At 45.9% G+C, this 23739-nt stretch overlaps 1 protein-coding gene across 1 annotated transcript; it reads right to left on the reverse strand.

The window, feature by feature from the left end:
* Window positions 1–5751: 5751 nt before the first annotated feature.
* Window positions 5752–20682, reverse strand: emilin3b (elastin microfibril interfacer 3b). Its single transcript, XM_079172288.1, has 6 exons — window positions 20300–20682; window positions 10425–10547; window positions 9253–9560; window positions 8827–9173; window positions 8298–8648; window positions 5752–7559 (listed from the first exon to the last, which is right to left on the reverse strand). Exons 1-6 carry the CDS (start codon window positions 20479–20481, stop codon window positions 6438–6440), a joined length of 2433 nt encoding a protein of 810 aa, XP_079028414.1. The 5' UTR covers window positions 20482–20682; the 3' UTR covers window positions 5752–6437.
* Window positions 20683–23739: the final 3057 nt, after the last annotated feature.

The following is a 23739-nucleotide window of genomic DNA, read 5'->3' on the forward strand; positions in this document are numbered from 1 at the left end:
GAAGAAAAACAAAAAACAAAAAACAAGAGAGCAGAATGAGGCGCTTTGACGAGAGGTCACTTCCCATTCGTTTTTTAAATGAGAGCAGCTCTGGAGCCCCCCGTGGCGTTTAGCACATTAACTCTGCATCTCCGCTGGTTAACAGAAGTGACAGCTGATCATTTAATTATGCACTCAGGAAAAAACGGGATATCTACAGTTTAAATGTAATCCCACAGAAACGTGTGCGTCACTTCCCACACTCGTGTTTTTTCTGAAGCAAATCATGCAATTTGCTGCATTTATTTAAAAAATGTGCACCTCCGTTCATCCTCACTGAAAATGCCCCTGATCTCCTCCCCCTGTGCTGGCTAACAGTAGTTGCAGTGTGTGTGAGTGTGAGCGTGTGTGTGTGTGTGTGTGTGTGTGTGTGTGAGAGAGAGGCTTGGCAGAGAAACAGAGCCCCGGCTGGAGTAGCCACATCTTAATGGAGTCTGGGAAACACAAGGCTTTGGTATGCTAACTCCTGTGTCACTTGGCTGTCAGACACACACACACACACACACACACACACACACAGGGCAGCTCTTCAGACCTCGAGAGCCGTCTCGGGGTGTGTGTACACAGCGCACGCAGACACGCACACACACACACACACACACACACATTATTAATTCATCCACACGCCGTTTGCGAGCCGCTTGTGTCTTAAACTGGAATCTGCATCAGCAAATAGCTGAATAACTAAAGTTGTGGCTTTCAGTGGCTCAGAATGGTGTTGTACTCTTTATCCACGCTTCCTCTGTGCTCTCATATGTGTGTGTGTGTGTGTGCGTGTGTGTGTGTGTGCGCCTCCTCTACACGCAGCCTCAGCACCGAGAAACGACCAGAGAAGAGACATGCCCTTTAGCTTAGCACAATTTTCAGCTTTGTGTGTGTGTCTCTCTATACGATACATGTGCTGACGTCGTGCATTAAAAAGGGCCCGTGCTCTCATTTCTGGTTAAATCTGACGTTTGAGTAATAGAGAACAACAATGCCTTATGGGATGCTGCGTGTGTGTGTGTGTGTGTGTGTGTGTGTGTGTGTGTGTGTGTGTGTGTGTGTGTGTGTGTGTGCACAGGGGTAGGAAGAGTACTACAGTAAAAGTACAGTTACTTTAAATACTCTGTGTTTACATCTTGGTGCTCAAACAGTCAAAGTTGATGGACAATGTTTTCCTCATGTTGAATATTTAATGTGAAGATGTCGGACATATTATCTGCATATCTTGTTGATGCTGTTTACATTCCTCATGATGCAAATTAAAAAAATGCTCTACAGGAATGTTTTGTTTGCTGTGTTGAAAATGGGCTACAAGTTACAGCTGCATTGCGTTGTGTATCCCTGTGGTGCATAATGACAATAAATGATCCTTGAATTTGACTCAGGTAAAAGTACTAAAGTAAAGGTCAGTTCAAATGTCATCCCGGGTAAATGTTACAGCGTTACCTTCAGTTAAAAGATGGAGAGGACGAAGATATGATGATATATCATACGACTGTTAACATAAAGGCTGCAAGCACAGACGGGCACTCTGCAGTCTGTGCATTCAACTGATTATTAATGTATACAATATTTAATATACACACACACACATATATATATATATATATATATATATATATATATATATATATATATATACACACACACTATTAAATATACAATACAATAAATACAACATACTGCCTCCTGCAACGAGTTAATGACGCCATCATTAAATCAGAACCATGAGGACAATAAAACATCAATGAAGCAGACAACGTGGACGCGTAAACAATGACGCAACCGCTAACCGCGCGCACACACGCACGCGCGCCAAACTAAGTGGCGAGCCCAGTCAAGTGTGTTGTTGTTGTTGTAGTTGTTACTCACCTCGTGTGAACTGGCACCCTCGAAGTGAAGTCACCACAATCTGATCCCGGTTCAGCTTGATCCTTAATCTGATTGTGCTCGAGGCGCTATGACGCCGTGAACTCGGCACGTGAACGCGAACATTTATTACGTAATCATTTCCGGAGTGGAGAGCGTTTCCTCTCTGGTGCTCTGCCGTCTTGCGGCCGTGAACGCACCTGCGACAGGTTCACTGGTTCACGTAAAACAGGAACGCCCAGTAACAACTGACTCTTTTTGTTTTTTGCCCAGTAACTTTATTTTTGTATGTTCTTTTTTAATTATATATTATGATTATTTTTATTTTTATTATATAATGTTAGTACCAGGCGGTAACCTTCGGTTCTACCGAGTGAAGCCGATGCTTCATGTGTTAAAGCTGCATTCTCTCTAGTGTCCACCAGGGGGCGACTCCTCTGGTTGCATAGAAGTCTTTGAGAAAATGACTCTACTTCTCTCTTGATTTATTACCTCAGTAAACATTGTAAACATGAGTTTATGGTCTCAATCTCTAGTTTCAAGTCTTCTTCAATACAGCATGATGTTCATTTAGTAAATGATGGTCCATTTAGAGTCAAACAGACCATAAAGCAGGGGATGCTTTAGGGCGGGGCTACACGGTGATTGACAGGTCTCTGCCGCTACCAGAGCTGTATCCGGCGTCCCCACGTCACTCCTCTGCGTTCCAAATTCCGTTCATTGGATGAAAAAACAAACATGTTATGCACAACTGTGGGTATTTATTTTGTACTGTGGACATCTTCCAGGCTCTGTAGAGTAGATTGGCAGCAAAAAAATAATTAATTGAAAGATTGTGTACTTTCCTTGAAGCCTTTCCTAACAGGTTTGTTTTTCATCGATTAGTCCTGATAATGACTCCCGTCCAGCACCAGCTGCATTGAGAAAGAGAAGAAGTGAACATGTGTTGTTGTACTCCAGAGCCCCTCAACTACAATCAGTCATCTACTGGGAATGCAGCTGCTGACTCATTTCCTGTTTTGTACTTTGTATTTTCACAGTCCTTCAGAACTTCTTCATGTGTTGTGACTTGTTTTTACTCTAGAACAGATGCAACTTGAAACGGAGCCAACAGGTTACTTTTCTGATAAATAGTAGGTCTACTTTACTGTGAGGAACTTTTAACTGGTTCTGAACCAGTCTCAGTGTAGTCCTGATCCTCTATAAGACCTCCGTCAGTAAAGAGACCATCAGAGAGAAGGTGGTCTATTTCTATAGAGTTATTCTTAATGCTCGTCATCGGGTCGGATTCTGGTGAAATCAGATGAAATCATGCAGGTTCACCAGAACGCTCAGACTCCAGCAGAGACCTGGTCCACTGTGGACAGACCCAGATCCTCCAGCAGAGACCGGTCCACCGTGGACAGACCCACATCCTCCAGCAGAGATTGGTCCACCGTGGACAGACCCAAATCCGGCTTCACCTGCAGCCTTGGACCTGCAGTCGGAGGAGAGCTCAGCTCCCGGCAGCAGCAGCGTCTCCTCCTCCTCCTCCTCCTCCTCCTCCTCCTCCTCCAGGAGCAGAGCTTCTCCTCTCTGGGAGCAAACACCGACACCACACTGCTGGAGACCCAGGATGTATTGCTGGACCAGCTAGAGGGAAGGGAGGCAACGGGAGAACCAGAACCAGGACTGAGAGGGGCAGACTGTCAGACCCTGCTGCAGTAACATGAGAGGTTTTCTAAAGAGACTCTGGTGCTCAGAGACACCACAGCTTTAGTCCACAGGGACCAACAACACCAACACAAAATAAACCTCACAGTAACTTTACGTAGGCTGCTGGGTGTCACAAGAAAACCTGGACCATTGCTCAGCATTACATAACTAATCAGCACGGTCTCAGGTACGAGCACTACCCAGCATGCTCCCCCCTTCTGCTGCGTCTTCCCAAAGTCACCAATGGGACAGTCCTTTCCCCAGAAGGGGGGGGGGGCAGCAGAGCATCCCAGCTGCTGTCTGGCCCCAGGGGGGGTGTTGTTTTTTTTGCACTCCTGCCCTGTTGTAGCTCTACTGTTTGTGTTTTCTCCAGCTCTTGTTGTTGTGACTCCTGTCGGGATGCAGCCGAGGGACGAGGAAGCTTGTCACCACATCCGCTCGCCGGTTCTCCATCCTCCTGAATCCTGAATCCATCCTTTGCTGTCCTGCCCGCTCTGACCCCCGTTCACATCCCTCCTCATCCGGCCATATACTCGTCTCTTCTTCTCTGCTCATTTCCTTTCCCTCTCTAAAGGCCATCTCACTGCACTGCAACCATCCTTCTTCAGTCCTTCCGTCCCAATGCAGCATCAGCATCGTGTCCCTCCAGCGTCCTTATTTTCTTGCCAGTAAGCCGCTCTGGTTTTCATCACGCTTACTGATTGCTTCGTCCTGTCCTGGTTACTGAGGAGATGTTGTCTTTATTAAAACTATGTGCTGATGCCGTGCAGAAGGCCTGCTGACTGCGCTTCAACTTGTGCAAGGTCAACTCGTTTTCATTTTACTGCTCATTTCACTCAGCTTCATTCATTATCATTGAGTCACACACACACACACACACACTTTAATATCCTCACTTTCACCCCGATGACCTCACCTCATCATGTGACCGCTTCATGTGACTGCAGTCTTGTGAGCCGGTGTGGTTCGAGAAGTAGTCGTGTGCTGTTTCAATTACATTTTTACCAAAATGAGCTTGTTTTTTCTTTTATGTATCAATTTGGAAAAATTTTTTCGTGGGGTTTTAAACAAAACGTATTGCTCCAACAGAACTGCTCACACCTCACATTCCTCCACCCAATTTGCCGCGCAGCATATATTCATGATACATTTCTGACAGACGGGTTTAATCAGTGAGAGGTTTCGCTGGTGTTCTGTGAAACCTGCAGACGGTGCAACCCGACGACAAGCTCGTCATAATTCAACTTTTTCTTTTTAACTGTTCATTATTCTCATTTGTCACCCGGGCTTCATCATGGGAACCTGAGCAGGTGTCGTTAATTACTGTCCTGTGTGGCCACTAAAGGAGTTCACATTCATCAAAAATCTGTTTCCTTTTTTTATCAACATTGCGTTACAGTTTCTCTTATTTGCTGGTTCCAGAAACAATTATTTTAAGATCTGTTCAAAGATTATTTGAGCGTTTTAGGACGTCTATATGTTCTATAAACAAACACTAAATCATGAGAGCCATCGGATTCTTTTACCTCATTAGGAACTTTAACTTTCCACTGCAGATGTTTTTAATCATCACACTCAATCACTTTATTTTGATATCATAACGATGCAAAAGGGGTCGACCAGACTCCTCGGTGTCCGACTATTTATGGGATTAAAATAATGTTTTTTCACTGCAATCAAAGAGGCACTATCTTTATCGAAATAAAGTGTGAAATAAAGTATGATAAGAATGTTTGCAGCGGTGTTATACTGCAGATTAAATTCCTCAATTTGCGTCACAGACCCAAGTTGGGTCAAGTTATTTGGTGTTACACCATTATCCCTTCTTAACTCGTCATCTAGCTTTATTCATGCTTTATAGGGCTTCGTTACTTTGTGGTACTTTGCATCATTCGATTGTTAGCCTTGTAATTATCTGGAGTTTTTATTGCGTATTTCTGGACGTACAATAAACGGACGGAGCGTATAGTTATTATCGTTCATTCATAAATAAACATGTAAAAAATGTGGCTAAGCGTCCAAGAATAATACATCTACAGGAGAGCTGCTGCATACAATTCCCCTGACAGTTATCAATAAAGTTGTATTGAATTGAATTCAATGCATTGCCACCCTGGAGTCCTTTAGATTTTATTTATTTTAATCTGCCATGTAACGTGTTGTCACTGACCCCTAATGGTGAGTTTTGGAACTTCTACGGAGCAATGCGGCAGAAAAACAAACAGAAAGCAGAAATACATTTCTTTCTTTTTTTTGTACACTTGTAAAACAGAAGTTTACAAAAGAAAACCTGTAAATAGCACCAAGTTGACGTACAGTACCAGACAAGCGTCCACACGCGGAGGATGTCAACTTGTCAGTAGAAACCCGTAGCAGCGTATTAGTCCCACATCATCCACTTTGTTTAATCGTTTCTCTAATACAAACAGTTTAACGTCATAACAATGCAGTCACTTCATATAAGTTAAAAAAAAAGGTAAAATGCGGAAACAAAACAAAATAAAAATGCCCAATGGAATAACATCTCACAGGGAAATATTGTCCAGCTATGCAACCATAGGTGTGTCTTTGTATGCTGACTTCCTCTCCTCACCTCACTAAACTAAAGTTCTCAGGACATCTGGAGGCGCCGGGGAGGGAGGAGGGGGGAGGGGGGAGGGAGGGGGAGGAGGGAGGGGAGCCGATGGGAAATGACTTCCGCCGGTTCAGTTGATTTGCATCTGTGCAGATGTGATTTGAAAGAGAGGAGAGAGGAGAGGAGCAGAGGAAGTCACTTGAGCCCTAATGAGAAGCACACGTAAAGTCTCTTTTTTTGCAAATAAAATCTGTAGCTCAAGATGCTACTGGTCTCATTTTTGGTTGCCGCAGTCTTTGACCTCCCCTTTCAGCTCAGCCAGCTGCTCCGAATGCGCGGCCAGGGTGCCGTTCACCTCGGACAGATAGGAGTCCGAGTGTCTCTCGAGCTCCGCCCTGATCCGCTCCAGGTGCTCCGCCAGCTCCCCCAGGCTGCCGCACTGGCCCTCCACGCTGCTCACCCGGCTGTCGACGTCCTTCACCTCCCTCTGCACCTCTATGGCCGTGCTCCGGCAGCCCTGCAGCTCGCCGGACAGCCGCCTCTTCAGGGCCGCCAGCTCCCCCTTCAGCTGGGCCAGCCGCCGCTCCCCGGCCCCCAGGAGGGAGGCCTGGTGGCCCACCAGCTTGGTGATCCCGTGCACCTGGTTGACTATCTGGTGCTCCCGCTGCTCCCAGGAGGCGTTGGCGTGGCCCACCTCGGTCGCGATGAATCTGATGGAGTCCTTCAGGCCCTTCAGGGTGCGGTTCACGGAGTTGATGTTGACCTTCAGCAGGGTGATCTCTCCCAGGACGGCGCCCTCCGTGTCCTCCTGGGCGATGTGGAAGAGCAGGTTCTGCAGGGTGCTGTTGAGGCGGTCCAGCTGGTTGGAATGGGAGTCCAGGCGGTCCGTCATCTTCTTCCCCATCTCCTCGCATTCCTCCTCCACTTTGCCGATGCCGACGCCCCCCGCTGGCGGGGTGGACGGCGAGCAGGAGGAGGTGCACAGGAGCTCCAGATCTATTAGCTGTTTCTGAATGCCGTCCAGGTCTCCCTCCACCCTCCTCCTCACGGACTCGATCTCCGTCTCCAGCGCCGGGACCACCTGACCCTCCAGGAGCGCCGGAACGGTGGCGTTGCTCAGCTCCTCCACGGCCACGAACACCTTCTCCTCCAGGGTCTTCAGTTTGTCCTCCAGCAGGGTCTTGAAGCCGTCCAGACCACCGGGGAGCCACGGCGCTCCGTCGGGTCCGCCCTCCGTGGCGTTGAGGCGGCCCTCGATGTCCACCAGGCGGGTCTCGATCAGCGTCTCCACGTGGATGCTCTGGTCGGTGAGGGCGGTCTGGAGCTGCCGCTGAGATTCTGTCAGACCTTTGACGGACTCCTCCAGCAGCAGCACGCGCTGTGACAGACTGTTCACCTGCAATCATCAATTCATTATGAGTTCATTAGTAATGCAATTAAATATACAGACACGTTACTCTCTGTAGTCTGACGTGTACAGTGTTAAAGGAATAGTTTGACATTTTGTGAGAGAGAGAGTGGCATCAATCTTCTCATCTAACGGTTTGTGACCACGTCCTTCTTTCTGAGCTCTCCGCCTTTTTTCTGCTTTAAGTTCAAGTCATAATTCAAAAATCGATTTGCGGTCTTAAATCTATGGTAGCGGGATATTGAGAGAAATAAATGCTCCTTTCAGAAGTTCACTGTTTTCACGTAAAAACTGTGGCTTCTCATTCGTCACCTGGGCTTCAATGTGAAGCATTAAAAATGCAGTTTTTAAATGAAGGATCATATTCAAACAGCCGGTGATGTCGCTGTGGAAAACGGAGGAGAAGCTTGTTTTGTGTCCGTTTGTCCCGGAGCAAAGGAGCGATGCTAGTCTTTTAAACAACGGAGGTTAGAGTGGTGATTCAATATAATATTCACAGAAACAGCGCCCTGCTGACACTTTTCTGCCAGATAAAGATGCTGTGTGGACTGAAGCACTAACTCTCAGCAAGACAGCAAATAAGCACACGGCCCTGGATGTCAAACTAGTCCTCTGAACCTTCCGTCTACATTTTAAATCTTGTCTCAAGAGTTTTCCTTTCATGGAAACCCCCACGAGTAAATTTACTTCAGGACTTGACAGATTGCTTTGCTTCATATGTCGTACCTGTCCACAGCAGCTCTCAGTGAGCGTCAGACCCTGGATCTGAGCCTGCAGAGAGCCCAGCTCCTCCCGGATCCCGGTCTCTCGTCCATCCAGAGACTGCTGCATCTGCTCCCGGCCGTCCATGTGCTCCCTGTGGCACTGGTTCTGCACCTCCCCGATCTTCTCGTCGCACTGGCTCTCCAGGCCGGTCAGGCGGCGCTCGAAGCCGTCCAGGATCTCGGCCCGCACGCCGGCCAGCTTGGCGTCCAGGATCTCTTCCAGGTGGACCGTGGAGCCGGGGTGAGAGACGGGCCGGCCCAAAGCTTCGTCCAGCAGCCTCTTCAGCTGGCCGTCGTGACCCAGGACCATCCCCTACAGGTGAGAAGAGGAAGGGGAGCTGAGGCCTGATCAATCAAACGGATACTCGATATCGTATCGATACACAAACGCCAAGAATCGATCTTTTATTATATAAACTATTAACATTGCATAGGGAAGTTGGGATTTAGCAATGAGTTTCCTTTGGTGAATCCCATCTCTACTCTGGTACCTGAATCTCCTCCAACATGTGGGTTTTGGCTCTCAGCTCATCCTTCACTTCCGTCACCCGTCCTGCCAAGTCACCGAATCCAGTGAAGCGTTCTCCTCCTTCCAGTCCATCAGGAGGCCCATCTGGGATCACCCCGAATCCCACCGCGGAGTCGTGCACGCGGGGAGCGTTCGGCAGCAGCGACACCAGGAATTTGTTGGTGTCTTCCCGCAGAGACGTGCGCAGACGCTCCTCGAGCCCGACCACCACCCCGTTGAGGGTGTCCAGGCCATGGGTGAGGCGACGCAGGTCCTGCTCCATGCGGTCCAAGCGCTCACCGGTCACTCCCGAAACCCCGAATTTGTTTCCTGTTATTTCAGAACAGAACATTCTTGTTTTACAGAGAGGCCAGAGCTTCACAATAAATCGGTCGGTGCATGTTCTCACCATAGTTTGGTTTTCCATTCCCAGCAGGCAGCTGTCCCGTGGGGATTTGTCCGGGGAAGGGTTTGCCGGGCTCCAGCTGGCCTCCTCCGGGCCTCTGGTCCACGGGGGGTCGAGGGCCGTGGGGGAAGCCCTTCATCCCGGGGCGATGGGGCACACCCCCGCCTCTGAAAGGTGGCATCATGACGTCGGGCAGCGACGTGGGTCCATCGTAGCAGCTCTCTCCAGAGTAACCGGGACAACATCTCCACTCCAGCTCAGTCACCGACTTATAACCCACCTTGTACTTTGGCTTGTAGAACGTCCTGTACCTGCAGGAGACGTGACGGTAAACACGTTTACTATCAGAGGTCAAGAGTACGTTACCGCCGTCAAGTCCACTGTTATATGTTCCCAAAGGTCAACTGGAACAGCGAGCTAGTGTTAGTTGTGAGCGTGAAGGCTTTTGAGAGTTTCAAGCTCTTTTATTATCAAACGCACGATGATTACGAAATACGAAGCAATGAAGGCAATGAAGATCTCAGGATTCCTTAAAATAATGTTCATTAAATACATTTATAATACAAAAAATGGAAATCTCATAATTTAAGAAAAAGTAAAAAAAAGACAAAAAATTGTTAAATAAGTTCAAATATTGGGATAAAATACAAAAATACATAAAATATGAAATAAAGAAGGCTAATATTTGTGGTAATAATATCAGTTTTTTTCATTTAAAAAAAGGCTTTTGAAAGGTATATTAAAATCTGTAATAGATTAGTTAAATTAAAGTCTTACTTCAGACCTCAGTTTTTAATCAAGATACTTTAAATGATACGATTCTTTTATAATTTCATGAAAGCAGGAGGGACGGTAAGACTCAATCCGGAGATGAGAGGAGCTCCTCAGCCTTTTTAAATGTGCAGAGGACGAAATGATGCAGCCGGCGTCTTTGGAGCGAACTTAAACTTAATAATCTAAATTGAATTAACACCATTGTGTGTGACGTTGCCTCTCTCTCTCTGCAGAGGACCTTGAACACAGCGCACCGTGTGAACACTAGAGAGCAGCATCGACACAGATCAGACTCCACAGTGTTTCTCCTGAAGCAACTATTCAAAGCTCAAACTGACAAACACTCCAAAAAAAAGGTTTCAGGTTGTGGAACTTCAATCCATTTACTTGAGAAAACCTACATGACAACGGGACACTTCTGACCCCAGATGCACTTGGTGGTGTACTCGGCCTTCACGTAGGTGGACACTCCGTCCTGCATGGTGCACGAGATGTTCTTCTGGACCACGTAGGCGCAGTGGTTTCTGTGGGGACAGAAGAGGAACCGATGCATCAACACTGCAACACTGTTTGTCATTTCTTCTCTCTATAATCAAAAGAAATAGTTTCTCAGGTAACAGTTTATCATATTTAGTGATATTTAGTGAGCAGTTTAATGTGGGAACAATATGGTTGAAGGAGAATAATTCCCTAAATGTCAACGGATTGTGGATTATCTGGAGGAATAATGGTTCCTTCTTGAAGTGCCGTATAGTTCCATTATGTTGGAGAGAAGGCAATCATCTCTACGGCCGATATATATCTCCGAAAACAATCCAGAAGATGAATGTGTGTTTTTGGGGTGAACTGTCCCTTTAAATCCTCTGCTGCCCCTCCAGCTGGGTGCTGAGATTATGTCTTCCTGACAAATATGAAGCGTTCTTGAGCTCCGTCTGTGTTTGATTAGTCTGTCTGTCCTCTGTTCTGTTGTATAGCGGGGGGGTTATTTTTGTTTTAATGCTTTTTTTTAAATTTGAGTTAATTTAAAGATACACAAACATAACAAAGATAAATAATGTCACAGAGCAGGAAGAGACAGAAAACACACCTAAATAATGTTAGAATGTCACAATATTATAGAGAACAAATATTAATATTCATAATATATGACTAATAAGTATTTGAACAAGATACAGGATATATAATAACAACAACAACACAAATAGCAACAATAGAAATACAAGTTTAACTGCCTTTGTTGCTGCTTTTACTTTCTTTTTATAAGCCTTGTAACACTGATTTTATATAATAATGAATAAACACTTCTATCTAATGTAGCAATACAATTTTAATAATGTTTATTTCAAACTGCAGTTTTGGTTTGCAACCAGATGTTACAAGCTTTGAAGGGTCATTCGTGGAGGAGCTTTCCTGTGTGTTGCATTATGGACAACGTAAAGCGTGATTTAAGTGTTTCATATAATCGGTTCCTTCTGGCATTAATAAGAATAATAAAAGAACTTCGTCTGGACGGATTGTTTCCTTCCAGGCGAAAAAAATAACAATTCAAGAACTCGTTTCTTTTGGACGAGCTGATTTGAGCTGAAATCATTTAAGAAGAAAAGAAACAAGAAACATGGCTGACACTGTTTTCTGGACCTTGGCGGTGTGTCACACACCTCGCTGAACAGAACCATCATGCTGGAGCTGGTCCTCCTCTCTCTTCTTCTCTCTCTCCATTGCCAGCAGCGCAGCAACAGCTAAACGTTCCCCATGTGCAGCACAGGAAGCGATGATCTGCGCCTCGACACACTCGCATGTGACGCATTTCTCACATTCAGCGGGGAGCATTTAGCAACACATGCGGCACTTAATGTTGCTCCCGCAGCTGTTTCGGGACAAATAGAAGAGTCTGGAGGAGCAGGGAGGGACTCTGGTTAAACAGGTTCAGAGAGCTAACAAGGCCGCCTGTCAGAGTCTGTGAGAAACCGCTGCTGCTGCTGCGTACAAACCGCTGACTGTGCTGACAGCGTTTGTGTGTGTGTGTCACCACTCTTCCCCGTGTTGACATATGTTAATAGCGGTGAAAGGGGGTAAATGGGTCAGAATGACAGAGCTCCCTTTCATACCAGCCTGACAACCTGCTGCCGAGGTCACGCTCCGTTAAGGAAGTGGCGGTTAAGACCTGAACTGATGTGGTGTGATGGGAGTTCTTAAAGCACTTTAAAACTCTCACACGAGGAGTTTTAACTTTAGCTGCCTCGGATGATTTCTGGTCGGGAAGAGTGGTTTTTATGTGTAGCTTCGGCTCGTTCACATCGTGCATGTTCGGAATGGACCGGTCGCCGCTGGGCCTCCTACACAGAGCAGCCTTTTTACAGCTAAGGTCATGATTAGGTCACGGTGTTAGCTGGAGGCTCAACACCAATCACCTCAGAGTAGTGGACGAAGGTTACACATCCAAAACGTCCTCTTGCTGTGAATGTTGGCGGCCAGAATCAATGCATACATTTGAGATGATAAACTGTGATAAATCTCAGGTTAATTAACTGCAACACAAAGCTTTAAGACTTTGTTTTTCGTGCATGTGAGAGTTTAGGAAATGCTTTCATACGAGGATTTATGACATGTGATGGAGAGCAGGTCTGTGTTTACGGTACAGGAAGTGTGCGCTTCTCACGTTACACATCAGCGGAGTGAATAGTGACCATGTTCACCGATTTCTTCTTTGTCAGGTGCACATCTGGGGGGGAGCCAATGACCTCAAGACTCACAATGCCTGAATCCAGATGTACATCGGGTGAAAAATGAAAAATAAAAAAACGTTCTCTTGGTTTCCGGTTTCTGCCTCTCCGGCTGCTCTTTGCCTGTTTTCACAAATCTGTCAATGTCATTTGGGTCCGTGAGTGATATTTGATCCTCGGGGTCTCGCAGACAGAGAGAGGAGTTTCTGGCATCAGCGAGAATCAAACAGATAAATCCCGTCTCCGCTGCGCCGCGGTGTCGGCTGCAGGTCGCCTTCTCTGCTGCGTAAAAACAGCTCTTTACAGGACGAATGTTGAGTTTCAACATGAGAGACAGCGATAGTGTGAGCTGACACCCTCTCACACACACACACACACACACACACACACACACAGACAGACGCACATATTAAAACACATGCAATGGAGCTCTTGGTGCTTTTTTATCTTCCATCCACAGGGACCACACAGCTCTGTGGGATGAGGATTACACGAGATTTATCCACAGAAATACGAACCCTGTGGTGTGCAAGTGGTCGGCGTTGCAGGTTAGGCGAGAACTTTGTTTTGTCTGTGTGTGTGTGTGTGTGTGTGTGTGTGTGAGAGCATAACTCCGGACACTTTGTGGAGTAAAGAAAAAGGATGAGAAATCCTGATCCAGCATGGTGTGAGATCAGAGGAAGAGGACGGAGAGGAGGAGGAGAGAGGAGTGCCGGTGCTATTCTCACACCTCCTCCCTCCTCCAGAGTGCAGACTGGTGTTATAGAGTATTAATACCTTGTGATGTTCCTTTTAGCTCTCGGTGGTGACAGACGGGAGCGGTTGGCCACACGGGGCGACTCAGTGGGGGCCAGACAGTGAAAGTCACTTCAACTTTTATTTACGACGTACATTTAAAAAGCAACTAGCAACGGGCAACGCCAACAGACAACCGCAATTTTTAAGACGAGCAGAACTGAGAAAAGTTGTCGTTACGCTCCGTTTGTATCCTCAGTCTGACGTCGCCTCCGCTCTCACAGAGGGTGAAGGGATTTGATTTCTGACAGGTGATGGGTCGTCATGTGTTTTTCAGAGGGGAAGCGGAGCGTGTTTTTAAAAACGAGAACGTTTAAACATGGCTATCCTGCGATGTCGGGGCGATATTGAGAAGACATGCCATGTATGTAAAATGAATTTGTTAATTAAAGGGGGGGGGGGGGGGGGGGATATCAAATTTAAAACTATTATTCATCAATTAGAACGCCAAAGAGACGTGACGGCGTGAAGGATTCAGAGGTGTCGGGGTGATTCTCTCATGTAGACCCGGCGTCTTTTCTGGGAGGATTTGTGTAAATGTATTATATTAATCTAAATAGTTATTTTGGGGAAAACCAAGAACAATTAGGAAAAAGAGGTCCAAGATAATCAGTAGATATTGTTTGGGGTTCTTTTTGTTTGTGTTTTGTTTGTTGTACTTGTTTTTTGTTCTCTGTTTTGTTATTTCCACATGCTTTGTATATGCAGGACCTAAAACATACGGTGCAATCCCAAGGTTATCCCTTCGTAGCACAGTTTCACATCTTCTAGCTCTCTGCAGGGAGGCCTTCTTCTTCTCCTCCTCCCAGGCTTAGAGTTCACCGTCTTCATCACGCTGTTTTCGGACGGTCTCTCGTAGGTCATCTATTTCAGAGGGAAGGTCGTCTATTTCGCTGCAGACGGCAATGCTGGACTGCAGAGCCCTGAAGCTCCGCCCCTTCTGCTGCAGCACAGAGCGCTGTGTGCTTGTTTACTCAAACTTTGAACGCGTCGCGTGTCTACATGCATAATTGCACGGTGGTGTTGTAGAGCTTGCTCTGTTGAACCGGTCAAAGACTTAGCAGCTGAACTATTCCTGAACAAAGGCCTGATGAGCCTTTACATTAAACTCTGCCACTGGAACAGAGCAAAGCATCAGGTCAGAAGTCCTGAGTGAACTACAACAAATATCCTCAGAGAGGTGTAAGAAGTCGGCAACGTGCGTAATAAATCCTAAAAAGTTACGGCCTTTGCACACTGGAGGCGTGAGGAATAGAAAACCCGTGAAATACTCGGCTGGTGCTCTGTGCTAAATGCTAACGTCAACATGCTAACATGCTCACAATGACATCGTTATGTTTTCCATCCTCCTTCTCTCCATCTTTGTTTGTTAGCGTGCTAATATTCGCTAATCATTGCTAAACGCAGCTGAGGCTGATGGGAATGTTGTTAGTTTTGTGGATATTTGGCAATAAACCAAAGTATTGGAAACATGTAAACTTTGACCAGATGATGGCGCTTAATGAAATGTCAGGGGACCACCATCTTGTTTTTTCCAGAGGGGGACATTAATGTGCGTCGCAAATTTCATGACAATCCGTCCAAATGTTGGTCGTGGTGGTGGACCGAACAACAACAGTCGACAATGAGAGACGGGTTAGGGACGTGGCTATCACGGCTAAAAGTAGGATTTCTCTGACTGAACTTACCAAATTCATCCATCTAATGCGATTATATTCCACTCGTCTGGAATTGGGCCTTAATAAAGAACGCCCAAAACCGATTCACGGAAACGTTTTCTGGCTTCCTGCTCGCTCTCGTCAACTCATGTTAATTGTGTTTCACATATTTCTTGTGTGTGTTAAATGAAACAAGCAAGAAAACACCCAAAACCCTGATAAATAAAAAGTCTCCAGTTGATCCACACCCTCACTGAACCGACCCCGACCGACTGAACACTGATTTAAATTCCTCCGTGTATTGAACTCTGTGGTGAACCTCCCCACCTTCACCTGACCTCCGTCCTCCCCAATCAATATCAAAACAGCCAGTGAACTTGTTTCTCTCGCCTCGCTTCCACTCGCTCTCCTAACTCTCTCTCTTTTTCAACACCAACAATATTGTCTTTTTTTCTGTCAGTGGAGCGCGTCGTATTTTGACTGCCCGTCTGGTCCCACTGTAAATATTTCCCGTATAGCATTGCAGTTCCTAAATCGCTTCACAGCCTCCCAAGGGGGGGGGGGGGGGAATTCCCATCCCAGACTCTCACGCTGGGGCATTTTTTTGGCAAATATTATTGCTGCTAGGCCTCCACCCTCTTGCTGGGCCCAAAATAACTCACCTTTTAATCCCCCCTCCCCCCTTTTCAAATAACCTTCCTTCTCCTTTTCTTCTGCAAAAACCACAAACGGCAGGTAACCTCTGTTTACGTATCTCAGCGCACCAGTGCTGCTCTCGCTTCTGTTTCCAATATTGTCTTTTTTTTTTTTTCTTCCTCGATTCTTCACAGCGCCCTCCCCTCGGTGTTGCCTCATCGTGACTCCCCCCCCCCCCCCCCCCCCTCGACATCTCCTCCGTTGCTTTAACGCACTAGAAGGGCCCAACCTTCCTCATTGCTGACCGCTCTCTCACCTGCGGGGGGTTCCTGACCGTTTGAACCCGGGCCACTGCTGCTGCTGCTTCTGACAGATTTATGACCGGAGCGGGGCCGGATAGAAAATAGGCCCTTTAACAGCCGTGTCCGTGGGGCTAACAGCTCCTCCTCCGGGGCCCATCTCTTCCCATATATATGCTTTTAATGAAAACTATTCCTGGCCAACTGGCAGGTCTTGAAGGCCCCGTGGTGCAGGGTTGATCCGACGTTGCTCTTGTGGCCACTGATTAGGGTTAAAGATGTGATACTTCCAGCTCTAGAAACCAAAAGGGGATCGCTCTGACATTCATAGTCAGCTCCATGCCAGTTGTGGTTATTACAGCTTAAAGGCAGGCCATTACTTTTACATGCGCTTAAATCTCAGCCTCTAATCCGCAACCATAAAACCATGTACATACGTTTACAACTTCTCATTAGTTCCTATCCGTAATGGAGCGTTTTAGTTGTTGAAATAAGTCTCTTTGTTGTACAGTCTTACGTTTTTTGTTTTGTTCTATTTTTCTCTTGGAGTGCAGTAAGAGGCTCAAACACCGGTAGTGAAAAAACACACACAGCTCCCGCAGGCATTTCCCAAAGCACATAATCTGCTTTGAGTAAGAATAGCTTTCTGTGTTCTTGAAATAAAAAGGGTTTTCAAACGGAATTGTTGGATTTGTCCGGGGTCACTGCACCGAATGTGCTTGGCAATAAAAAATGAACAGGAATGTGTTGTACAGAAGTCGGCTCCTGGATAAACCAAAGCAGACGATTGGCCCGATGAAGTATTTTAAAAGAGCCAAAGTAAAACCGGAAGAAGAAAGAAAACCTTGTTGAAAATCCCATTGACATTCTTGAAATTGACGAACACCATTTCTCCCTTAAGACCAAAGAGTTTCCATGTTGAACCTGAGGGTCTTGACAGAAGAGGTCATGGGTCCGTGGCTCTACTCTGGGCTCCTTCCGGATGTCTGAGCTCCCGAACCTTTTTTTCTTAACGGAGATAACTCATTTCAATCGCTTCCATCAGCGATCTCATTCTTTCTGGTTTCTACCTAAAGCTCATGACCGTAGGTGAGGGTTGGAACGTAGATCGACTGGTAAATCAGAAAGCTTCGCCTTCCGGCTCTTCACCTCAACGGTCTGGTACAACGATACGCTGCTGCACCAAATCATAGAAGGTCCCCAGTCTGGTCGGCGCATTTCTGTGTGGAATTTGCATGTTCTTGCTGTGTTCGTATGAGGAAATGTTCCATACCCGACTGGGGTTTGAGGCCCAGGTAAAAATATTCTATTGAATGCTCACACAGCCTCTCTTGAAACGAGGCTTAATATTGTGTAGAAAGGTCCGTGAAAGCAGCAAGTCGGATGAGTGTGTGTTGGGGAGGATCTTGGGGAGTTTACTGGCCCCGTCCTCTGTGACCCTGAGCAGGAGACCGGCTCAGTTCTTGTCCAACCTCTGGACACTCAACACAAACTTACACCAGTAACCCATGACCTCCGACCTCCAACCAACTCACTGACCTTTCCCCCTTTGATCTCCGTCCCATAGATCACTGAAAAGCCCCGGGATATGTGGCTAATCTGATCAGTGAAGGCATGTGGCATCTGCTGGGATCCCTAATTGATTTATACAACACTCGTTTCCAAGCGATGGGTATGTGGCTCTTGGATTATGTTTCACCTGTTGTTGTGCATTTTGTGTGTACGGTGGTTCTTTTAAAGGCAGCACGGTGAAAGATGCTTGTTTTTTTCCTTTGTGATCTGTATAATTACGATAGGAATTAAATATCGGGACTGAAAATGTCAGATCGGTGCTCCCAGAAGATGAAAACAAAATGTCAAAAACGTCAAGAAATGTTAAAAATGTCATTTCTTTAAATGAATATTTGCCACTTTGCCGAAGCCTTTGACCGAAAAACTCCCTCCAGAAACTCTGCACTGAGCCACCCAGGCACAGATTTCATGGCCCAAATAGGCTTCGATGCAATAAAGCTGTGACAGTTACAGAATAAAGAATAAAGTCTTTTTGTGTATAAGGACGCTGAGCGAGAGGAAGGACTGTGAAATCAAATGACTCGCTTTGCTGCCAAAACAGATAATTCAACACAAGAAAAAGTCCGACAGCTGAGAATGTTTAGATATCTCTCTACAAAAAACAGGCGTCTTTGACTCTGCGGTCAGTTAGAAACAAGAGTTTGTATTTACAAGCTGTAAATGCACAGGAGTGTAATCCTTCACACAAACACACACACACACACACACACACACACACACACACACACACACAAGTTATTGCACCTGTGTTATTTTTAAGTCTATTTTCTTTTCCACTGACCGGTCAGGCCGACAACAACTGAGCTCATATATCTGAAGCGGTGGTCTGACACCGACACGTCCCCGGGGCCCACTGTGTCCAAGGCGGGTCAGCAACTCTTGTACAAACATAGTTGGACACAGACACAGACACACACACACACACACACACACACACACACACACACACACACACACACGGGAGAACACATCACCAGCTGACCAGCTGTCATTACCGATCAGCTGGTTCTGTAAAACACGATCTAGACCGTCTGGTTGATCCAAACATGTTGGAGGTTCAGGCTTTGTAAATGTATTGAGTGAATATAAATAAACCTCTTTGGTGTCACGGTCAAAAAGTGAAAATGGATGCCACCATAAAGACAGGAAGGCTTCAAATGTCAGATATGAAGAAAAAACAAGACGCATTCTAGATAAGAGGTGTTTTCTGGCTTATTAGAAGTGCTGGGATATTAAATATATGATGACTGGAAGTAAAGGCAAGGAGAAGGATGGATATAAATATATACAGTATATTAGGTGGCTTCACTACCATAAACCGGGCTCGGAGATGGACGAGCGAGGGATGCTGAAGAGCCCGTTGCCCTGGAGGCTGTAGGGTACAGGCGGAGCCGGGTCCTGTGGCAGTTAGGGTGACGCAGCAGGTAGCTGGGGGAGCTGTCCAAAGACATAACCGCTCTCGGGGGAAGCCGAGCAAAAGACAGACGGGGAAAAAAAACGAAAGGAGCCCCGCAGAAGAAAACATCAGCCATCAGCAGGCTCTGGTTCATCTCACAGCTTTGTGGCTTTCAGATTGTTGATCACACCTGCTGATGTGGTTTGATGACAGAGATCACTGATGAGACACTACAGGTGAATAAGAGAACTGTTTTTTAAAGGTTTTTAACGAGGGGATAGTAGATATTCCGTTGTATCACTCCATAAATCATGAAATACTGTCAACAGCCATAAAAAAAATCAATTTCCTCCATGTTTTTATTAATAAAATGTTGTATAAATGAGGCTCTGAATGATATGTGAACAAACCCCTCTGTACTGACATTAAGATGATTGTTTATTGTATTACAAGTTTTCTAAAATGTTATGTTTAAATATGCAAATGGTGCATTATGTAACGGTAACTTTTGGTGAATTTAGGAAAAATCTACAGACGTGAACAGACAAAGTAGTGAAATAAACACCTGAATGTGTATTTTGGATGTTTTCTTCTAGTCTGAAAGAAGACGTGTTATGGAAGTAAGAAAGCCCCCAAAAAACAAGATCTGTTGTGTTATTGCTGAAGTATTGATCAGATATTAGTTGTCGCTCCCCTACTGTCAGCAAGCTGGAAGTCTCTCCTCTAATTAAGCCCTCCTCCCTACCACACACACACACACACACACACACACACACAGCAACAGCAGCAGTGTGGGATCAATACTCTAGTCCCCCGTATTAAGTCCATAATGACGCCCTTGTCTTCACACGTCATTGTTGCTCTATAATGTTTATTTCTATCCACAGATGTTTTGGGTGTGAACCGCAGAGACGTTGTGATGAACAGAGAGTCGATTCAGGGATCTGTTACCGAGCCGATGCCCCTAACCCAAACCATATTTATGGTGACATGTGTTTCTCTTGTGTGTGTGTGTGTGGGGGGGGGGGGGGGGGGGGGTACAGTATGAGGTGGGTCAAACTACTTGCGCGAGCGCCGCTCCAGCTACTATGCGTGCTTTTTTTTTTTAATTCAATACCCTGCAGCGTGGGAAGAGGAATGAAAAAAAAAATCTCCCCAAAATTAAAGAACAGAATAAAGAAAGCACGGAGCACTTACTTGTGACGGGTCATGGGCTTGTTGGGTGACTGGTGCGGGTTGAGTCCAGCCTTGTACAGGTTGTATCTGTTCCCATAGAAAGGGTTGACATGTCCGCCGTACAAAGTTCCTTTCCCGTCCGCCACAGACAGCAGGAGGAGGAGGAGCAGCGGAGCGGACACATCACAACACCTGGTCCTCATGTTTGGTTTCTCTTCTTCTCTTAAGTCTTTCAATTAATTCCTTGCGAATTTGCAACAGGTAGCCGAGAAGAAAAATAAAGAAGCAATAGTTTCCTCAGAGTGTCGGAAGTTGGAGTTTCTCTACCCCCCCAAAACCGGCTCACGCGCGGTCTCGTCCTCCTCAGGAGACATGGAGCCCGAACAGCTGGAGCAGCAGCATCAGCAGCATCTCGACGCGGTGTGAGCGCATCGGACGGAGCGGAGCGGAGAAATAATAGCGCGGGAGGCTGGAGAGGGGAGGGGAGGGGAGAGGAAGGAAAGGAAGGGGGGGAGGTGGGGGGGGGGGGGGCAAGGAAACAACACAAAGGTGTGCTGGAGGAGGAGGAGGAGGGGGGGGGGGGGGTGAAGAGAAGGAGGAGAGGAGGAGGAGGGTTAAGAGCTCTGTATACTATACATGCAGGACCTGAGCCTCCAAGTTCTCTGTGCACTCTGCATGAGTGAGGGTTTCTCTGTGTGTGTGTGTGTGTGTGTGTGTGTGTGTGTGTGTGTGTGTGTGTGTGTGTGTGTGTGTGTGTGTGTGTGTGTGTTGCCTCTGAAGGGGCAGGCAGACGGACGGCCCCGCATTTGCATATCCCACCCCAACTCCGACCACAAGGGGAGGACCGACTGCACATATGATTCTGGGGGACTCTCACCCTCTTTCTCTCTCACACATACACACACACTAAATACAAGCACACACACACACACACACACACACACACACACACACACACTAAATACAAACACACACATGCACGCATCCTGTTTCCGGCTCTATTCTCCAACAATATAAGTTATTTTTGTCTCTTTAATCCTTTAATGTTTTTATTTTTAAACAACAAAAGTCTCGCACACTTGATCAAAATAAACAAACATTTTCTTGTAATATTGACCCAGTATAACCACATATATCCTTGAAAAATACAGAAAGAGAAAAAATAATGACATACATATATAAATATATATGTATGTCATTATATATATATAAAATTCTCATTTATTTCCCCTCTTATTTCTCCCGTCTCCATCTGCTCTGGGAGCAGCTGTACATCAGGGCGCCTTCCCCGGTGTGCGGTGCCATGTGCGTAGCCGCGGCCCGGCTGAGACGCTCCAGATCTGGACACAATGGACCTCCTCCTAGCCTCACCGCGGTCACTCATTAAAAATCCCAGCTGAAGCTTTCGGTCGCGATCCACACCCCAGACCCCCTGCTCACGTCTTGTAGCTCCCATGAAGCTCTTGAATTCATGCTCAACTGCCTCCTGTGTCCTTCTGGAGGTTTGCCCCGGGAAATTAATTCAGTTTATATAATAAGATATTGTGTCTGCGATGGGTGATGAAATTAATGTTTGTTGAGGCCTAAAAATATATCCAACCTTTTCTCAAAAACAAGCCTCCAAAAATTCCATACCAAGAATATTATGTCACACTGTCATGAATCTACATAGTGTGAGAACGTTCTCACCATTTATTGAGGGAGAGAAAAGATTGTTGGGGGCTTTTACAAATCTTTTTTAAGAAAGATTTAGTTTAAAAGTTTATTTGAGAAGAAACAAAAATCACAAACCTTCCCTTTTTTCCACAATCCTTAAATCTATTGGCAATTCTGGTGTTAGAGCTCAGTTAGGCCAGAGAGGGGCACGGCAAAATAAATGTTACGCATCCTCAATAAGTCGTAGTGATGCTGGTTTGTTGACTTTCGGTATGTCGGTAGTAGCTGGTTTGTTTGTGGCAAAATGGAAACATAAAACAAAGCTTGGCCGGTGCAACCAAGTGGCAACACATGGTGCTGAGAAACCAACGTGCCAACGCAGAAGTGACAAAAAACTGCAGTTCTTCATATGGCCACTTGAGGAGGGGCTCCAAAAAGCGAGTCAATCTCCATAGACCTCTATGTGAAAATGCCCAACTTTACAGCAGAAATAAAGAGGTTTTGGCACAAAAAACATGTTTTGGTCACTAAAGCTAATGAAAGCTGTGCAAGGGGTACATTTTGATAAAACATTTGTATTATAATAAGGCATGAAGTTGGTGGCGTGGCCTCTTTGAGTGAGAAGTGTGTATCGTCTCAGGTAGCTAGCCACTAGCTGCTAGCTCTCTGCTCTGCTGGGTCAACCGTGCCGCCTCAGCTCCACAAGGTTCCGCCTCTTTGCCCAATTAAACCGCTTCATAAACTTATGGATGACGTCAAGGAGACTAATATTTGATACAGTCTATGGGTGCCGCACTGCTCCCTCCGGTATTGACTCCACACTCTTTCTTTGTGGATAGAGAGTTAGCAAGACGGTTGAAAATGGTAAAGAGATGCACATTTTTCGTCGAAGTTCCCCCAAAAGTTAAACACTGTAGAAAAGCACTGTGCAATTTCACTTTGATGAGGTGTCAAAACGTTAAAAAAAGAGGAAAAGGATGTAAAGAACGTACACACATTGGTTGATGGATCGACCATCTCCACCCTCCATTGAGCATTTGAAATCTTGCAGTTGTAAATTCTGATACGACGAAGACACCAAAATGAACGACTGGCTGGATCACAATGTTATGTGTTAAGAGGACAATGGCTAAATGGGAAACCCAACTACGACTTCTAGACTGAGTGTGTGGCCGATTTAAAAAAGCTACCCAGAGAAGGAAGACTTGAAAGGAAGAAGCAGGTGTTTGAAAAAGGTCCTCTTTGTTTGCACCATTGGTTTGCGGTGACCTTCACACCTGCATGAGGACCGAGCACCGTTTACCTGCTTTATTTACTCTTCATTTACTGGTCAGTGTGAAAGAAAAACAGTTTGTGCAGAGTTTTCCAAAGTGCTCAAACAGCCATGGAGCTGGTAGATGTAGATATTTATTTTGGTTATGGTTCGTTACATCCTTATTCCATGGTATACACGCTGTAGTATGGAACAGTTAAAGCTCAGTTTATGGTGCACAGATTCAAAGATCTACGGTGTGTGAAGCTGCTGAAGTGATAAGCATCCTGCTGAAGATTCATCCCGGCGCTCCAGAAACTGTCACAAAAGCCGGGAGACAGTGAAAAGGAAACTATTTCTAAATCGAAGTTTATTCTGGCAGACAGCTCTGCATTGAAATATCGTTATTTTCACAGAAGTGACTGGCACAATATTACGCAGATGTCTGTCCCCGGCAACGTGTCCAAATGTTAAGGAAACAAAACCAAGACACATATCTGCAAATCTCTAAACGTTAGTTTATGATAATTTTCAGCATTAAGTAGAATCACAA

This window comes from Pholis gunnellus (genome assembly GCF_910591455.1).
Source record: "Pholis gunnellus genome assembly, chromosome: 2".
NCBI lineage: Eukaryota > Metazoa > Chordata > Actinopteri > Perciformes > Pholidae > Pholis > Pholis gunnellus.